This window comes from Bufo bufo, chromosome 7, assembly GCF_905171765.1.
Source record: "Bufo bufo chromosome 7, aBufBuf1.1, whole genome shotgun sequence".
Taxonomy (NCBI): domain Eukaryota; kingdom Metazoa; phylum Chordata; class Amphibia; order Anura; family Bufonidae; genus Bufo; species Bufo bufo.
In genome coordinates, this window is record NC_053395.1 from 187166152 (window position 1) to 187185761 (window position 19610).

At 45.4% G+C, this 19610-nt stretch overlaps 1 protein-coding gene across 3 annotated transcripts in view; it reads right to left on the minus strand.

Annotated features, from left to right (window-relative positions):
- Window positions 1-19610, minus strand: part of DCAF17 (DDB1 and CUL4 associated factor 17) — a 50091-nt gene that overhangs the window by 14856 nt on the left and 15625 nt on the right. For all 3 annotated transcript variants that reach the window (XM_040440733.1, XM_040440734.1, XM_040440735.1), the window contains 2 exons: window positions 6834-6909; window positions 5644-5721 (listed from right to left, as the gene is read on the minus strand). In XM_040440733.1, coding sequence (XP_040296667.1) covers window positions 5644-5721; window positions 6834-6909 — 154 coding nt within the window. The remainder of the gene's footprint in view (window positions 1-5643; window positions 5722-6833; window positions 6910-19610) is intronic.

The window sequence follows — 19610 nt, forward strand, 5'->3', positions numbered from 1 at the left end:
TGTCTAGTGGTTTGCCGGCGGCAGATCTCTATTAGACAGAATGATCTGCTGGCAGCAAGCGCTGAGCATGCTTAAAAATCAGAATTGCCCGATGAAGGAGTGTTTGCTCATTCATAGGGTAATCGGCGACAGTATTACACTGCAAGATGAGCGCTAACTAGTGTTCATGCAAAGGCTTGTTAGTAATTATCGGCCAAAATATAGGCCAGTGTAAAACAGCATTAAATGAGGACCTCCCGATCTAATTAGATCATGAGGTCTTGCGATACATAACGGACAGCAGGAGTGTTAGCGACCACGATTTTGAAAAACTAGATGTAGGTTTTGGAACTTAATATTCACAAAATTCCTTCATAAGATTCTAATAACTATGTAATCATCGGCAGGAAGTATACAGTGCCAGACACGCCATCTTGTGGTCAACCACTGATTCAACACGGAACCCGGAAGACACTGAGTCACCTACTGATTAAAGGGAACCTGTCACCTCCAAAAACCATCCCAAGCCGCCAGCAGTACCTGACAGTAGCCAGCAGCGTGTTTCTGACGATCCTTTTCTTCCTGAGGGCAGATGAAGCAAAAGCTCAGAAAATGTTCCTTTATCCCCTGCCGGCGCGCTTCTCTAGTCATGCTTGAAGTCAAGGGAGCAGCGGCCTCCTTGCTTCAAGTCAAGATAACCGCCCCCCCCCCCTTCCCTGCCCCTTCACTGTGACTGACAGCCGGCTGTTCAGCAAAGGCAGCCGAACTCTCCTGCATAAGCGCTGTCAGTCACAGCGAAGGGGCCGGGAAGGGGGCGTGGTTACTGTGACTTGAAGCAAGGAGGCCGCTGCCCCCTTGACTTCAAGCCTGACTAGAAAATCACGCGGGCAGGGAATAAAATAAAGTTTTCTGAGCTTCTGCTTCATCTGCCCTCAGGAAGAAAACGATCGTCGGAAACACGCTGCTGGCTACTGTCAGGTACTGCTGGCGGCTTGGGATGGTTTTTGGAGGTGACAGGTTCCCTTTAACCCCTTAAGGACCGGGCTCATTTTCACCTTAAGGACCAGGCCATTTTTTGGAAATCTGACCAGTGTCACTTTAAGTGCTAATAACTTTAAAACGCTTTGACTTATCCAGGCCATTCTGAGATTGTTTTTTCGTCACATATTGTACTTCATGACACTGGTAAAATGAAGTCAAAAAAATTATTTTTTTTGCACAAAAAAAATACTTAATTTACCAAAAATTTTGAAAAATTTGCAAATTTCAAAGTTTCAGTTTCTCTACTTCTGTAATACATAGTAATACCCCAAAAAATTGTGATGACTTTACATTCCCCATATGTCTACTTCATGTGTGAATTGTTTTGGGAATGATATTTTATTTTTTGGGGATGTTATAAGGCTTAGAAGTTTAGAAGCAAATCTTGAAATTTTTCAGAAATTTACAAAAACTAAATTTTTAGGGACCAGTTCAAGTCTGAAGTCGATTTGCGAGGCTTACATAATAGAAACCACCCAAAAATGACCCCATCTAAGAAACTACACCCCTCAAGGTATTCAAAACTGATTTTGCATACATTATTAACCCTTTAGGTGTTGCACAAGAGTTATTGGCAAATGGGGAGGAAATTTGAGAATTTAATTTTTTTGTCTAATTTTTCATTTTAACCTATTTTTTCCACTAACAAAGCAAGGGTTAACAGCCAAACAAGATTGTATCTTTATTGCCCTGACTCTGCCGTTTACAGAAACACCCAATATGTGGCCGTAAACTACTGTACGGGCACACAGTAGGGCGTAGAGTGAAAGGTGCGCCGTATGGTTTTTGGAAGGCTGATTTTTATGGACTGGTTTTTTGACACCATGTCCCATTTGAAGCCCCCTGATGCACCCCTAGAGGAGAAACTCCCTAAAAGTGACCCCATCTAAGAAACTACACCCCTCAAGGTATTCAAAACTGATTTTACATACGTCGTTAACCCTTTAGGTGTTGCACAAGAGTTATTGGCAAATGGGGATGAAATTTGAGAATTTCATTTTTTTGCCTAATTTTCAATTTTAACCCATTTTTTCCACTAACAAAGCAAGGGTTAACAGCCAAACAAGACTGTATCTTTATTGCCCTGACTCTGCTGTTTACAGAAACACCCCATATGTGGCCGTAAACTACTGTACGGGCACACAGTAGGGCGTAGAGTGAAAGGTGCGCCGTTTGGTTTTTGGAAGGCTGATTTTGCTGGACTGTTTTTTTGACACCATGTCCCATTTGAAGCCCCCCTGATGCACCCCTAGAGTAGAAACTCCATAAAAGAAACTACACCCTTCAAGGTATTCAAAACTGATTTTACAAACGTTGTTAACCCTTTAGGTGTTGCACAAGATTTAATGGAAAATAGAGACACAATTTCAAAATTTCTAATTTTTGGCAGATTTTCCATTTTAATATTTTTTTTCCAGTTACAAAGCAAGGGTTAACAGCCAAACAAAACTCATTATTTATGGCCCTGATTCTGTAGTTTACAGAAACACCCCATATGTGGTCGTAAACAGCTGTACAGGCACACGGCAGGGTGCAGAAGGAAAGGAATGCCATACGGTTTTTGGAAGGCAGATTTTGCTGGACTGGTTTTTTTGACACCATGTCCCATTTGAAGCCCCCCTGATGCACCCCTAGAGTGGAAACTCCAAAAAAGTGACTCCATTTTAGAAACTACAGGATAGGGTGGCAGTTTTGTTGGTACTAGTTTAGGGTACATATGATTTTTGGTTGCTCTATATTACACTTTTTGTGCAGCAAGGTAACAAGAAATAGCTTTTTTGGCACGTTTTTTTTTTTTTGTTATTTACAACATTCATCTGACAGGTTAGATCATGGGGTAATTTTATAGAGCAGGTTGTCACGGACGCGGCGATACCTAATATGTATACATTTTTTTTATTTATGTAAGTTTTATACAATAACTTCATTTTTAAAACCAAAAAAATGTTTTAGTGTCTCCATAGTCTAAGAGCCATAGTTTTTTCAGTTTTTGGGCGATTATCTTGAGTAGGGTCTCATTTTTTGCAGGATGAGATGACGGTTTGATTGGCACTATTTTGGGGTGCATATGACTTTTTGATCGCTTGCTATTACACTTTTTGTGACGTAAAATGGCAAAAAATGGCTTTTTTTACACTGTTTTTATTTTTATTTTTTTTACGGTGGTCATCTGAGGGGTTAGGTCATGTGATATTTTTATAGAGCCGGTCGATACGGACGCGGCGATACCTAATATGTATACTTTTTTTTTATTTATGTAAGTTTTACACAATGATTTCATTTTTGAAACAAAAAAAAATCATGTTTTAGTGTTTCCATAGTCTAAGAGCCATAGTTTTTTCAGCTTTTGGGCGATTATCTTGAGTAGGGTCTCATTTTTTGCGGGATGAGATGACGGTTTGATTGGTACTATTTTGGTGTACATGCGACTTTTTTGATCACTTTTATTACCTTTTTTGGGAAGTAAGGTGGGCAAAATTTCAATTTTCTCATAGTTTTTATTTTTTTATTTTTATGGCGTTCACCGTGCGGGGAAAGTAACATGACCATTTTATAGATCAGGTCGTTACAGACGCGGCGATACCTAATATGTGTAGTTTATTTTATTTTTTAATTTTTATTCAGTGATAAATGTGTTTTTTTTTATCTTAACTTTTTTCACTTTTTTTTTACATTTTTTTGACCCAGACCCACTTGGTTCTTGAAGATCCAGTGGGTCTGATGTCTGTATAATACAGTACAGTACAATATATATTGTTCTGTACTGTATTTTACTTACACTGAACAGATCTATGCTTTCAGCACAGATCTGTTCAGCACCATGGACAGCAGGACGCCTGAGCAGGCGTCCTGTTGCCATGGGAACCCTCCCCGTCTGCTCAGAACTTCGCAGACGGGGAAGGGTAAGCACGGGGCTGAGGGGGGCTCTCTGGGGGCTCTCTCCCTCTCCATCGGGGGGCTGCAAAGGCACAGCAGCCCCCCGATGGAGAGGGAGTGAGCTCCCTTACCGATGACAGTTAACTTTTTCCATACAGCGGTCCGTACGGACCGCGGTATGGAAAGGGTTAAACGGCTGACATCTGCACAGATGTCAGCCGTTTATACCAGGGTGCCAGCAATGTGCTGGCACCCTGGTATAACCACTAGAAGCCAACGATCATTCATGGGAGGCGGGCGGGGGATCGCGATCCCGCCTGCCGCACCGCCCGCCTCCCGCAACGCCCCCACCGCATGCGACACCCCCCCCCGCACCACCCGCCGGCATCAAATCATGCAGGGGTGCAGGGGGGGGTAAAAAATATAGATTTTAGCCACTCTAAAGTTTCTGATCCCCGCGGTCAGGGACCGCGGGCATCAGAAACTGCAAAAAGCGCAGCAAACCGCAGGTCTGAATTGACCTGCGGTTTGCTGCGATCGCCGACACGGGGGGGTCACATCACCCCCCCTGGCGTTGTCACCCGTTTAACCCCTCGGGCGCCGGAATCCCGATTTAAAAGTTAGGACGTACCGGTACGTCCTTGGTCCTTAAGGACTCGGGAAATAGGGCGTACCGGTACGTCCTATGTCCTTAAGGGGTTAAAGGAGTTTTCCCGAGACTTTTTAACTAATGACCTATACTCTGGATAGGTCACTAGTATCTGATCGGTGGGAGTCCGACACCCGGGACCCCCGCCAATCAGCTGTTTGAGAAGGCACCGCTTCCTTCGCTCTGCTTTTCCTAGGCCAGTGACGTCATGTTACATGGCCTAGGAGCAGCTCAGCCCCATTCAAAACAATGGGGCTGAGCTGCAATACTAAGCATGTACAGCGCTGTTCTAGGTAAGCTGCAAGAAGGCCAGTGCCTACTGAAACAGCTGACACCTCGAACCCCCCACTGATCAAATGCTGAGGATAGTCTCAGAAAAAAACTTAAATTATATTAGAAAACTGCACAAATAGCAATTCCACAACTGTTCCTTTCACAAGCAGGAGTGATCAAACAAACATATTTTTAAAGAAAGTCTTTAAGCAGTTGTGTAGAATAAAAACTGCTGATAGATTCAGGCAGAAGGAGGGGGCAGGAGGTAACACATACCTCTGTCACTGCTTTTAATGCAAGGAGTGATGTCAAAATTAACTTTGCCATGGGCACCGCTCCCGTAAGTGCACCTTCACGTTTAGTATATGAGCCTCTCCACAGCCCCTTGCCTCTGCTGTGAGTGATGGCTGTAGCATCCAACCACTACAGCCTTCACTCAGCAGAGGAGGGGGCTTTATAGACTGAGCATGCTGTCCGCCCCCAGTGCACTTGCCCATGGCAATCAAAGTTACTTTTTACATCATTCCTTGGATTAAAAGCAGTCACTGAGGTATGTATTACCTCCTGTCCTCTGCCCCTACATTTAGATGTCAGCAGTTTTGTTTTGAGAAAACTGCTGACAGATTCCCTGCAATCCCTGATGACCTCTGTTGGTTTGTAACTTGTCTGATCTATTGGTATCCTTGGAGATAGGTGGCTGCCATAAACCTCTGGCACCACTTACCTCCTTTGTTCTAATGAAATAACATGCAAGCATGGTTCAGCTGCTGAGTAGTTGGGTCAATCAATCATTCACTACTGCATGAAACTGGGGAAATCTTTACCTTTTTATCAATTTCCAGAACTCCAACTAGTGAGAACGGGAACACGTTGAATACTGCAAAGTAGAACATCACATTCCGCTAAAAGAGAAATTAAACAGGAATTAGTAAATTCTGAAAAAAAAATCTGATGCATTTACTGTGAAATGAAGCAACTTTTCATTTTGTTTTAATTTAAAAATATACGTATCTCCATGGTTACAGACAGTCATATTCCTTTCTATCTGTTCCCTCCTCTCTCCCCTATCAGAAGTGACTTATTGGCTGAGACTATACATACAGATACACTGGTGTGAAGGGCTGGAGGAAGCTAAAGGAGCACTCCGTTCATCAACACAACAGACAAGCGTCCGACCGCTTGGGCGCCTGCCAATCACAAGAACGTGGGCCCTTGTTCTTCTGTTTGAATGCAGTGGAGGACACACATGCCTGCTGCCGCTCCATTCAGCTCTAAGGGTCTGCCGGAGATAGTCGAGCGTTTGTACTCAGCTATCTCTGGCAGAGGTGAACAGCGCGGCAGCAGGAATGCATGCCTGCCACCCCATTCAAACAGGGAGCACGGGCTCCTGCGCTCACAATCAGCGGGGCCCTGGCAGACCCCTGACGATCAGACACTTGTCGTCTATCCTGTGGATGATTTGTCTTAAAAGGGGTAGTGCAGACAGTAATATTGATGACTTATCCACAGGATAGGTTCATCAACATCTGATTGGCTGTGGTTCTGGGGTTTAAAGAGGATACAGGCATTAGTACGATCGATCCTTCCTCTTCCAGATTACACTGCATGTCATTTTTCTTGCAGCAGCAGCGGAGTATAATTACAAGTGCTTGTTCCATTCAAATTAATGCAACAAGCACCCGTAATTACTCGGCACAGCCGAGACAACATGCAGCGTAATGTTGAAGAGGAAGTAGCGCTGGTATGAATGCCGCCTCCTCTTCCAACCCCGGACCCCCAACCAATCAGATATTGATGACCCATCCTGAGGATAAGTCATCAATATTACTGGCTGCACAACCCCTTTAATGTGACAACCTCTTTCAACATACTGCTCAGTCGCACTATGCCAACATGTAGTGTACCCTAATAGGGTAAAATTGCAATAAAACATGTAGGTGAGAAAAGCACAACTCAGGCAGCAACATGACATAGGATGCAATAAAAGATGCACGTGCTTACAAATATCACATACCTCATTTTCAGAAACACTATTCTTCTGAATCGACTTTACCACTAATGTCTCTTGGTGGACGTTCCATGTAATATACCTGTTGTTAAAAAAAAAAAAATCCATAGAATAATATTGTTTCCCTGTGAATGAAGTCAAAGTCCTACAGCACAAGACATAAACCGCACATATGAGTAAAATCAAAAACGATTACTGACACCTGGGGGTAATGAGGCAACTTTGAAGTCAAAATATAGCTCAGCCCTCCAAAACTCATTGACATTTAACCACTTAAGGACCACAGGTTTATACCCCCCTAAAGACCAGGCCCTTTTTTACAAATCGGCACTACACTACTTTCACCGTTTATTGCTCGGTCATGCAACTTACCACCCAAATGAATTTTACCTCCTTTTCTTCTCACTAATAGAGCTTTCATTTGGTGGTATTTCATTGCTGCTGACATTTTTACTTTTTTTGTTATTAATCGAAATTTAACGATTTTTTTGCAAAAAAATGACATTTTTCACTTTCAGTTGTAAAATTTTGCAAAAAAAAACAACATCCATATAGAAATTTTGCTCTAAATTTATAGTTCTACATGTCTTTGATAAAAAAAAATGTTTGGGTAAAAAAAAAATGGTTTGGGTAAAAGTTATAGCGTTTACAAACTATGGTACAAAAATGTGAATTTCCGCTTTTTGAAGCAGCTCTGACTTTCTGAGCGCCTGTCATGTTTCCTGAGGTTCTACAATGGCCAGACAGTACAAACACCCCACAAATGACCCCATTTCGGAAAGTAGACACCCTAAGGTATTCGCTGATGGGCATAGTGAGTTCATAGAACTTTTTATTTTTTGTCACAAGTTAGCGGAAAATGATGATTTTTTTTTTTTTTTCTTACAAAGTCTCATATTCCACTAACTTGTGACAAAAAATAAAAACTTCTATGAACTCACTATGCCCATCACGAAATACCTTGGGGTCTCTTCTTTCCAAAATGGGGTCACTTGTGGGGTAGTTATACTGCCCTGGCATTCTAGGGGCCCAAATGTGTGGTAAGGAGTTTGAAAATCAAATTCTGTAAAAAATGACCTGTGAAATCCGAAAGGTGCTCTTTGGAATATGGGCCCCTTTGCCCAACTAGGCTGCAAAAAAGTGTCACACATCTGGTATCTCTGTATTCAGGAGAAGTTGAGGAATGTGTTTTGGGGTGTCATTTTACATATACCCATGCTGGGTGAGATAAATATCTTGGTCAAATGCCAACTTTGTATAAAAAAATGGGAAAAGTTGTCTTTTGCCAAGATATTTCTCTCACCCAGCATGGGTATATGTAAAATGATACCCCAAAACACATTCCCCACCTTCTCCTGAGTACGGCAATACCAGATGTGTGACACTTTTTTGCAGCCTAGGTGGGCAAAGGGGCCCATATTCCAAAGAGCACCTTTCGGATTTCACAGGTCATTTTTTACAGAATTTGATTTCAAACTCCTTACCACACATTCGGGCCCCTAGAATGCCAGGGCAGTATAACTACCCCACAAGTGACCCCATTTTGGAAAGAAGACACCCCAAGGTATTCCGTGAGGGGCATGGCAAGTTCCTAGAATTTTTTATTTTTTGTCACAAGTTAGTGGAAAATGATGATTTTTTTTTTGATTTTTTTTTCATACAAAGTCTCATATTCCACTAACTTGTGACAAAAAATAAAAACTTCCATGAACTCACTATGCCCATCAACGAATACCTTGGGGTCTCTTCTTTCCAAAATGGGGTCACTTGTGGGGTAGTTATACTGCCCTGGCATTCTAGGGGCCCGAATGTGTGGTAAGGAGTTTGAAATCAAATTCTGTAAAAAATGACCTGTGAAATCCGAAAGGTGCTCTTTGGAATATGGGCCCCTTTGCCCACCTAGGCTGCAAAAAAGTGTCACACATCTGGTATCTCTGTATTCAGGAGAAGTTGAGGAATGTGTTTTGGGGTGTCATTTTACATATACCCATGCTGGGTGAGATAAATATCTTGGTCAAATGCCAACTTTGTATAAAAAAATGGGAAAAGTTGTCTTTTGCCAAGATATTTCTCTCACCCAGCAGGGGTATATGTAAAATGACACCCCAAAACACATTCCCCACCTTCTCCTGAGTACGGAGATACCAGATGTGTGACACTTTTTTGCAGCCTAGGTGGGCAAAGGGGCCCATATTCCAAAGAGCACCTTTCGGATTTCACAGGTCATTTTTTACAGAATTTGATTTCAAACTCCTTACCACACATTTGGGCCCCTAGAATGCCAGGGCAGTATAACTACCCCACAAGTGACCCCATTTTGGAAAGAAGAGACCCCAAGGGTATTCGCTGATGGGCATAGTGAGTTCATGGAAGTTTTTATTTTTTGTCACAAGTTAGTGGAATATGAGACTTTGTATGAAAAAAAAAAAAAAAAAAAAAAAATCAGCATTTTCCACTAACTTGTGACAAAAAATAAAAAATTCTAGGAAGTCACCATGCCCCTCACGGAATACCTTGGGGTGTCTTCTTTCCAAAATGGGGTCACTTGTGGGGTAGTTATACTGCCCTGGCATTTTCCAGGGGCCCTAATGTGTGGTAAGTAGGTAAATGACCTGTGAAATCCTAAAGGAGCTCTTTGGAATATGGGCCCCTTTGCCCACCTAGGCCTGCAAAAAAGTGTCACACATGTGGTATCGCCGTATTCTGGAGAAGTTGGGGAATGTGTTTTGGGGTGTCATTTTACATATACCCTTGCTGGGTGAGAGAAATATCTTGGCAAAAGACAACTTTTCCCCATTTTTTATATACAAAGTTGGCATTTGACCAAGATATTTCTCTCACCCAGCATGGGTATAATGTAAAATGACACCCCAAAACACATTCCCCAACTTCTCCTGAGTACGGCGATACCAGATGTGTGACACTTTTTTGCAGCCTAGATGCGCAAAGGTGCCCAAATTCCTTTTAGGAGGGCATTTTTAGACATTTGGATACCAGACTTCTTCTCACGCTTTGGGGCCCCTAGAATGCCAGGGCAGTATAATACCCCACATGTGACCCCATTTTGGAAAGAAGACACCCCAAGGTATTCAATGAGGGCATGGCGAGTTCATAGAAATTTTTTTTTATTTTTTGGCACAAGTTAGCGGAAATTGATATTTATAATTTTTTTCTCACAAAGTCTCTGTTCCGCTAACTTGGGACAAAAATTTCAATCTTTCATGGACTCAATATGCCCCCTCACGGAATACCTGGGGGTGTCTTCTTTCCAAAATGGGGTCACATGTGGGGTATTTATACTGCCCTGGCATTCTAGGGGCCCTAAAGCGTGAGAAGAAGTCTGGAATATAATTGTCTAAAAAAATTTTACGCATTTGGATTCCGTGAGGGGTATGGGGAGTTCATGTGAGATTTTATTTTTTGACACAAGTTAGTGGAATATGAGACTTTGTAAGAAAAAAATAATAATAATTCCGCTAACTTGGGCAAAAAAATGTCTGAATGGAGCCTTACAGAGGGTGATCAATGACAGGGGGGGGTGTTCAATGACAGGAGGGGTGATCAATGACCAGGGGGGGTGATCAATGACAGGGGGGTGATCAATGACAGGGGGTGGTGATCAATAACAGGGGGGGTGTCAATGACAGGGGGGTGATCAATGACAGGGGGGGTGATCAATGACAGGGGGGGTGATCAATGACAGGGGGGTGATCAATGACAGGGGGGTGATCAATGACAGGGGTTGGTGATCACTGACAGGGGGGGTGATCAGGGAGTCTATATGGGGTGATCAATGACAGGGGGGTGATCAATGACAGGGGGGTGATCAATGACAGGGGGTGATCAATGACAGGGGGGGGTGATCAATGACAGGAGGGGTGATCAATGACAGGAGGGGTGATCAATGACAGAGGGGTGATCAATGACAGGGGGGTGATCAATGACAGGAGGGTGATCAATGACAGGGGGGTAATCAACGACAGGGGGGTAATCAGGGAGTCTATATGGGGTGATCACCACAGTCATTGATCATGCCCCTGATCAGGCTTCATTCAGACGTCCGGATGCGTTTTGCGGATCGATCCATCTATCAGTGGATCCGTAAAAAATCATGCGGAGTCTGAATGGAGCTTTACAGGGGAGGGTAACATGACAGGGGGGGTAATCAATTGACAGGGGGGTGATCAGGGAGTCTATATGGGGTGATCACCACAGTCATTGATCACGCCTTTGTAAGGCTTCATTCAGACGGTCCGGATGCGTTTTGCGGATCCGATCCATCTATCAGTGGATCCGTTAAAAAATCATGCGGACGTCTGAATGGAGCTTTACAGGGGGGTAATCAATGACAGGGGGGTAATCAATGGACAGGGGGGTGATCAGGGAAGTCTATATGGGGTGATCACCACAGTCATTGATCACGCCCTGTAAGGCTTCATTCAGAGTCGGATGCGTTTTGCGGATCCGATCCATCTATTAGTGGATCCGTAAAAATCATGCGGACGTCTGAATGGAGCTTTACAGGGGGGTAATCAATGACTAGGGGGGTGATCAGGGAGTCTATATGGGGTGATCACCACAGTCATTGATCACGCCCCTGTAAGGCTTCATTCAGACGGTCCGGATGCGTTTTGCGGATCGATCCATCTATCAGTGCATCCGTAAAAATCATGCGGATATCTGAATGAGCTTTACAGGGGGTGATCAGGAAGTCTATATGGGGTGATCACCACAGTCATTGATCTTGCCCTGTAAGGCTTCATTCAGACGTCCGGATGCGTTTTGCGGATCCGATCCATCTATCAGTGCATCCGTAAAAATCATGCGGACGTCTGAATGGAGCTTTACAGGGGGGGTAATCAATGACAGGGGGGTGATCAGGGAGTCTATATGGGGTGATCTACCACCGTCATCTGATCACGCCCCCCTGTACGGCTTCATTCAGACGTCCGGATGCGTTTTGCGGATCCGATCCATCTATCAGTGGATCCGTAAAAATCATGCGGACGTATGAATGGAGCTTTACAGGGGGGGTAATCAATGACAGGGGGTTAATCAATGACAGGGGTGGTAATCAGGGAGTCTATATGGGGTGATCAGGGCCTAATAAGGGGTTAATAAGTGACGGGGGGGGGGGGGGTGTAGTGTAGGTGTAGTGGTGCTTGGTGCTACTTTACTGCGCTATCTGTGTCCTCTGGTGGTCGATCCAAACAAAGGGGACCACCAGAGGACAGGTAGCAGGTATATTAGCGCTGTTATCAAAACCAGCGTCTAATATACCTGTTAGGGGTTAAAAAAAAAACATCTCCAAGCCTGCCAGCGAACGATCGCCGCTGGCAGGCTGGAGATCAACTCTCTTACCTTCCGTTCCTGTGAGCGAGCGCGCCTGTGTGCGCGGTTCACAGGAAAATCTCGGCTCACGCGAGATGACGCCTATTGGCGTTAGCGTAGCCTGGGGGAGCCGCCGCAATGACGCCTTTCGGCGTTACAGTTGCGGTAAGTGGTTTAAAGGCTACGTTCAGATTCTGTTACTGAACTTACATGTATTTGGGATTACTAACTTTTTTGCATAAGTTTTTATTTAAATATTGCACTGTTTGGCTTTTACAGCTGCTATTTTCACACTATATAGCAGATGCAGTAAGCTGTTCTGTGAGAAATCCACCAATTTGGCACCAATCGGACCTGGCAAAATTTTTAACTAAGCCGATTTTTGCACAAATCAAGGCTTACTGATTTATCACAGAACATCTTTCCGCAGCTGCTAAATAGTGTGAAATGTAGCAGCTGCAGAAGCCAAACCGTGCAAAAACTTATAATAAAAAACTATTCCAAAAGATATATTAATCTGAAATACAATAATAATAATAATAATAATAATAATAATTATAATACAATAATAAATAAATAAATCAATAATAAAAACAATTGGCTCGCTAGTTGCCCATAGCCTTTAAACTAGTTTTATGCGTCCTTACACACATGAATTTTGCGTTTTTTATGTCCACCTGTGTTTTTGAACTTTCTTTCTGCCATTTTTTTGCACTCAGTGTGGCTCTACAGTCGTTTTTTGTTTATTCCCCACGAGGAGGTCTTTTCAAAAAGCCCAACGCTCCAGCATGCCACAGTTTTCAAAACAAGCAAGAAATACAAAAACGCCACCTAAGTAACAAAAACGGCTGAGCTGAGATTGCGGCAGTCCGCACGGATATTAAACACGTAGTGGACCGGGTGGACTCTCTGGAAAATGCTCATGATGACACCAGGCAGTACATATCCACTCTTCATGAATCCATTACTGCCCAAACGGCTGTACTCAGGGGCATGGGGCGGCACTTAGAGGACTTGGATAACCGAGGCCGCCGGAATAATATCCGGGTACGGGGTCTTCCAGAGGCCACCGGAGATGAGGACCTCTTTGCCACACTGGAAGCCATATAAATATGATCTTGGACAGCCATCTTCGCATAAGATCAAGCTAGACAGAGCTCACAGAGCACCTCGAGCCCAAGGGTCTCTGCTGCACGTCCTAGGTACGTAATTTGTGTGTGCACGACTTCACCCTTAAAGAAGCATCATGGCTAAATCGAGATCTCTATGCAACTTGACTTTGATGTCGCTCCTGTGCAATTGTTTCCTGACCTATCCTGGTTCACACATAGAGAAAAGGAGACACTCTTCAACCTCTCCTCACATCACTCAGGGACCGCCAGATTGCCTATCGCTGGGGATTCCCCTTTATCTTAGTGGTCAGTCATCACGGAAGAACAGAGACTCTCCGTTCCTTCTCGGATCTCCACCCTTTTTGCGAAACGCCTCGGAATTCTATACCAGACCACGTCTGATTGGGAGTTTGAGTCCCCAGCGCTCCCGCCACCACGCATATGTGTCCCCTAGTAAACAGGAAAAGAAGACCTGGCCCAAGTGCAATCCTCTTCTCCGTGGTCACCTCCGTCATCGGGGGCAACGTCCACCTGCCTGACCGCCACTGGCCTGGAGGACTTGGTCGTCCTGAACTCTGCCCTTAATCCTTCACACTCCCTGGGGCGTTGGACTCTGATGGACCCCCATATTGGTCGTTTATTATTACTGTTTAGCCAGTTGTTGATACCATGTTGCTACATTACGGTGCGGGGTATCTGAAGGGTCCACCCGTTGTTAATTGTTTTTGCAGATACCAGCGGTTCGCTCTTTGGCCGACCTTAACTTGTTGGTCTCCGACACGTACACCTCCAGTGGGCTTCTTATTTGCCCTAGCACGGGATTGCATCCTGGGAATAGTTATTTACTGCTGCCTGTTAGTCTGACTTTGTGTTGTCTCGTCCTGTCTCCCCCCCCCCCCCTCTCTTTTAGGTGCCTGAACTTCCTTGCCTGGGGGGATCGTGTACCCTCAGTCTTGCATTTGGTCCGTTGTTCCACTAGTGTAAAGCCACCGACACGTACGGATTCCCTTGGTGAGCTCTGCCCTGCACATATTATATATCACATACCCTCATGGTGTGGTGCATAACCTTCAATGTCAAAGGGCTTCAACCTCCATCGCCAAGAGGAAACTCTTGCTTTTGGAACTGAAATCCCTTAAAGCGCGACATGTGTTCTTACAAGAGACACTTTTGATGCAGCTCTTCCTTCCGTTTTGCCTCTCATCTGTACCCTATTGCTTATTCGGCTACTCATAGCAGTCGGAGGGCGGGGTTGCCCATCTTGGTGTCTGCACAGTGTCCCTTAAAATTGAATACTCAATTCTAGACCCGCAGGGGCGTTATATTGTTCTCCGTGGCCCACTTAGCAGATAAACCCATTACCTTATGTAACCTCTATGCCCCAGATACCTCACAAATCCGCTTCTTGGCGGAATCTTCCGCAAGGTTTTTGTTGAGGGAGTGGACTCTTTGGAGCCCCTGTTCCTTTTGGGTGGGACCTTAATTGCGCTGTTTTCTGAATCGATGGACCGCCTGGCGCTACCCGGGCAGACCGGTACATTCAACACAGCAGTGCTTAGATAGGGACTTTAGTAAACTTGGCACGGAACTACCTCCCTCTACTACCTCTGGCGCCTCACTTAACCCCACTGATAGGTCCTTCTCCTTTTACTCTGCCCCACACGGTTCCCACACCGTATGATTCACTCTATGGTACCATTCGACCCTCAGTTATTGGAGGTCCAGTACTGGTTGACAATAGTCGCGGTTCGGGCCATGTTCGCCAAAGCCACTGGAGACTTAATGACTCCCTACCTGAAGCAGCCCAATTACTAGGGAGGAACTCCGCGAGCACCTGAAAACATACTTTGAACTGAATGAGGGATCGGTAGGGGATGTCCGTCCTTTGTGGGAAGCACATAAGGCGGTCATGAGGAAACATTGTTTGCAATACGCTCAAAACTAAATAAGGACTCGACTGCCATGGTCAAGACTCTTACCTCTCGTTTTGCGAATCCTAGAAAACAAGATGGCTGCTCACACCCTCACACTGCGACGAATTGTTGACACTAGGGCCCGATTGAAGAGTCTAGCTTTCGGTCGTGTCAATAAGTTACTACTTTACACACAACAGCGTTACTACGCCTGGGGGAACAAACCTCATACTTTGCTGGACAGACAACTCAGGAACCCGCAATTCCCAACGGAGCCGAGTGCTATTAGGGGGAATGACGGAACGATCCACTATGACCCCAGAGTGATAGCAGCGAGGTTCTCGTCCTACTACTCTTCCCTGTACAATCTACCCTCCGATCTCCCCTCGGATGAGAGGCTTAGAGATAGTACACTCCAGTCATATTTGGCCTCCTGTCACCTCCCTACCATATCGGCTTCTGATCTTGCCGCCCTTAATAGTCCGATTACACCAGAAGAGATAGGGGAAGTGGTGGACCACCTACCTGAGGGTAAATCCCCAGGACCTGATGGGTTCTCTTATAAATATTATAAGACTTTCAAGACTGAACTAATCCCTGTCACGGCTGAGGATGGGGAAAACCCTCAGCCGTGCGATGCCAGAAGATGTAAGTGGCTGCTCGGCCAGGACGACAGAATTAGGGAGCAGGTCACCTCCTATCGCGTCCCTAATCTGACCCTGACTCCTAACCATATGAGCCAACCCTGATGGTGGGAGGGCTCATACACCGGAACCTAATAATCCCTGCTAGCCCTCAGGATTGCCCTGGAACAAGGAGCAGGGTAAGACGACCTGTTCCTCCTAGGCACGGAGGAAGAGGAGTCTTACTGGCCAAGCTGCAAGGAAAAGGGGTACCAAAAACAGACCTATGGATATGGCAGGTGAACTGCACTAGTTCCACCTACCTGCCACAGCCTTGCTGACTGGATCCCTGTGATGACACGCTGATGTCCACACCATACTTAAATGGACACCGCCAACACACATACACAGGAACCCAGATCCATAGCTGCATTAAATAACAAAAGGAATACAACATAAACTTAACGTATAAACATCTTCATAACACCATGTAACGTAATTTATGACCACAAGGGTGGCCCTCACTGACAGATGGTATTAGCCAGGAGGATGACTTCAGCTAACCATGGCTGAAGTACCCCTCAGAGTCTGGCATCAAGCAGGAGCTAAATAGCCCCAAGTGGCCACACCCAAACAGACACACCCAGTGCTCACAGTCTAGGAAGGGAATTAACCCTTCTCACACCATGGAAGGGAAGACCGCAACTTAAAGGGAAATACGCACACAATTACACTGCAGCTGTTACCGCAGGCAACGACATGCGTGGCAACCGTGTCCTGGGAGTCAGCCAGAAGGCCGAGACACTGCCACCACATGTACACAATAACACGTTGCCTCAGGCCGCCACAAGTGAAGGGAAAATGTCAGTGCACACACACAAATCTCGTGCACAACAAACAGACAAAGTGCATACACAAAACTACACGTTGCCAAAGACAACCGCATGCATGGACAGCGAGCCGCCCAGCAACCAGCTCAGGCTGCTCCACTGCCCAACAACCACAAGTTGCCAGTGGCAACCACACGTGAGGCAAGATACTAGCCCTCACCTGTGGTTGACAACAATACCAGACCGTGGGCAAATGCATGCGGCTCCCAAGGAGTCACGACCATGACCATGGTCGTGACAATCCCTCACTTAGTAACCCTTTTTAATCATTTTCTATCTGGAAACGTAGTACCTGCCCCAATGTCTCACTCCTATCTCACAATGATTCCGAAACCTGGGAAAGACCCCCACGAGTGCCAAAATTACAGGCCCATTGCCCTGCTTAACTCAGACCTTTAGATTTACACCAAGGCCCTGGCCTCCCGACTAAACGTTTTTCTCCCCTCCCTGATCCACAAAGATCAGGTGGGATTTGTCCCAGGCCGTCAGGGGGCCGATAACACACGAAGAAGCATTGGCTTGATAGATGTCATATGTTGCTCGGGTGAGGAGGCGCTACTTCTTAGTTTAGATGCAGAAAAGGCGTTCGACCGTTTAGGTTGGCCTTTCCTTTTTGCTACCTTGCAGGCTTATGGCCTTTCTGGTCCCTTCGTTAGGGCCATTTGTAGCCTATACTCCTCCCCCACAGCGACAATCAAACAACCTCATGCTCAATCTCGACCCATACGCATTGCTAATGGGATGAGACAAGGGTGCCCTCTATCTCCTCTATTATTTGCCATCTGTATCGAACCCCTGGCAGCCAAAGTCAGGGCATGTCCAGACATCAGAGGTGTTATGGTCAAGGACAGGGAGTTTAAGCTATTGCTATATGCAGACGACATCCTTCTTACCCTCACTAAACTTCATATTTCCCTACCAAACCTCCACTCTATCCTGCAGGAATTTGGTCAGCTATTGGGGTATAGGGTCAACACTCATAAAACTGAGGCCCTCCCTCTTAATATTTCTCAGGCGGCCCTGAGCTTTCTTAGGGTTAACTTCCCTTTCCACTGGAAGATGGATTCCCTGCGATATTTGGGTGTTGACCTTACGCCCCGATATGGGGACCTTTACAAAGCTAACTTCCCACGCATATATGCAGAAATCAGGGGTCTCCTGGACAAGTGGCACGCTCTCCCACTCTCTCTCATGGGACGTATTGCGGCGACTAAAATGACGATCTTGCCCAAGCTTCTGTATCTTTTTGAGACCTTACCGATTGTAGTTGCCCTCAGGGATCTGAGGTCCATTCAATCTCACCTCCTTAGATTCATATGGGCGGGGAGACGTCATAGAATCCCAAGGTCAGTCCTTCTATCCAGTAAGCGTCAGGGTGGACTGGGGGTACCAGATCTGTCCAAATATTACTGGGCAGTCCAACTACGTTCTGTCACGGCTTGGGCTTCCTTGCACCCGTACTCTGTCTGGATGCAGATAGAAAGACTCTGGCTAGCTCCTACACATCCTAATTCTATGCTATGGTCCGGTTCTCACAAGACCCTACCAGTAAGGGACCTCTTAGGGCCCATGGCTTGCACTAGACTCATATGGCAACTGTGTAGTGGTAGGTTCCCTCTGGTTTCTAGCCAATCCGCTATGACCTCTTTTTTGTATCACCCTATGCTACCTACTAGTCTTACCACGTCCGCGTCGAGACCATGGTTTCAGCGGGGAGTGTTTCGGTTCGCAGATATTGTGGACCCCTTCACTAGGGACCTCATGCAGTTTTCTACCCTCCAGACCAAATATGATCTCCCCTCCTCCTCCAATTACTTTTATATCCAGATCAGTCACTTTGCACACTCCATTTTTTCAGGGGTCACAGTCTCCCTCCGACTCCCTTTGAACGCCTTTGCAGGGAAGGAGTACACGCGAAGGGTCTAATTTCTGAGAATCATATGCTTATTGCTGACTCCCTTCCCTGATCGGGTTTCAAAGGCACACCTACATGGTGGGGTGGGAGGAGTACCTAGGGAAGGCCTTACCGGACGCCACTCTGGCACCTTATATGGAGGACGGCAGCTAAATCCTCTGTCGGTACTTCATCAGGAGAACCAATATAAAATCTTTATGTACCTGGTACCACACTCCTGACCTCCCGAGTCCCGAGAGATTGCTCGAGTGTGGGTATGCATAGGGGTACATTGCCTCATATATCTGGGACTGCCCCAAAATACGCCCCTATTGGACTGAAGTAGGCACCCTCCTGATGATATTTTTCGCACTGGAAATCCGACCTGACCCCATGTCCTTCCTGCTTAATGTGGTCCCCATTCAAGTGTAAAAACACTCACTTAAGTTATTACTATTAATACTAACAGCAGCTCGTTGTTTCATCTCCCAATCTTGGAAAAGCCCTGATCCACCACGGGTTTCTGATTTGTATGCTAGGGTGACAGAGGTCCGAACAATGGAATACTCAACGGCCATGTTTCAGGACAAAATTGTACTCTTTAACGCCATATGGGACCTGTGGGATAACTACTGGGCCACGAGGCAACCTTAATGACCTTGTGAGAAAGATGTGTCCCCCCCCCCCCCCCCACCTATTGTGTCATTGTCTATGTTATTTGTCTTGTTTTTTGGATATTAGTTTGATGAAGCATTACTTATTGAGAAGCTCTGGGCTCTCGGGCCTCTAAGACACCTTTCACTACTACTTGATGTCTTATTGGTTCTAGGATTTGCTGCTCAATAGTCCTATCTTGGACTGATTAAAGATAGACACAGTTTCTCTTAGTTCAATTTATTGTTATATTACTGCTCGCTTTTTCATTTTCCATCATCGCATATTATCGAGTGTTATACATGCTTAATCAACATGAATGGGATGCTTTACATGTTTCATCTTTTACCTTGTACTATTGTGCAT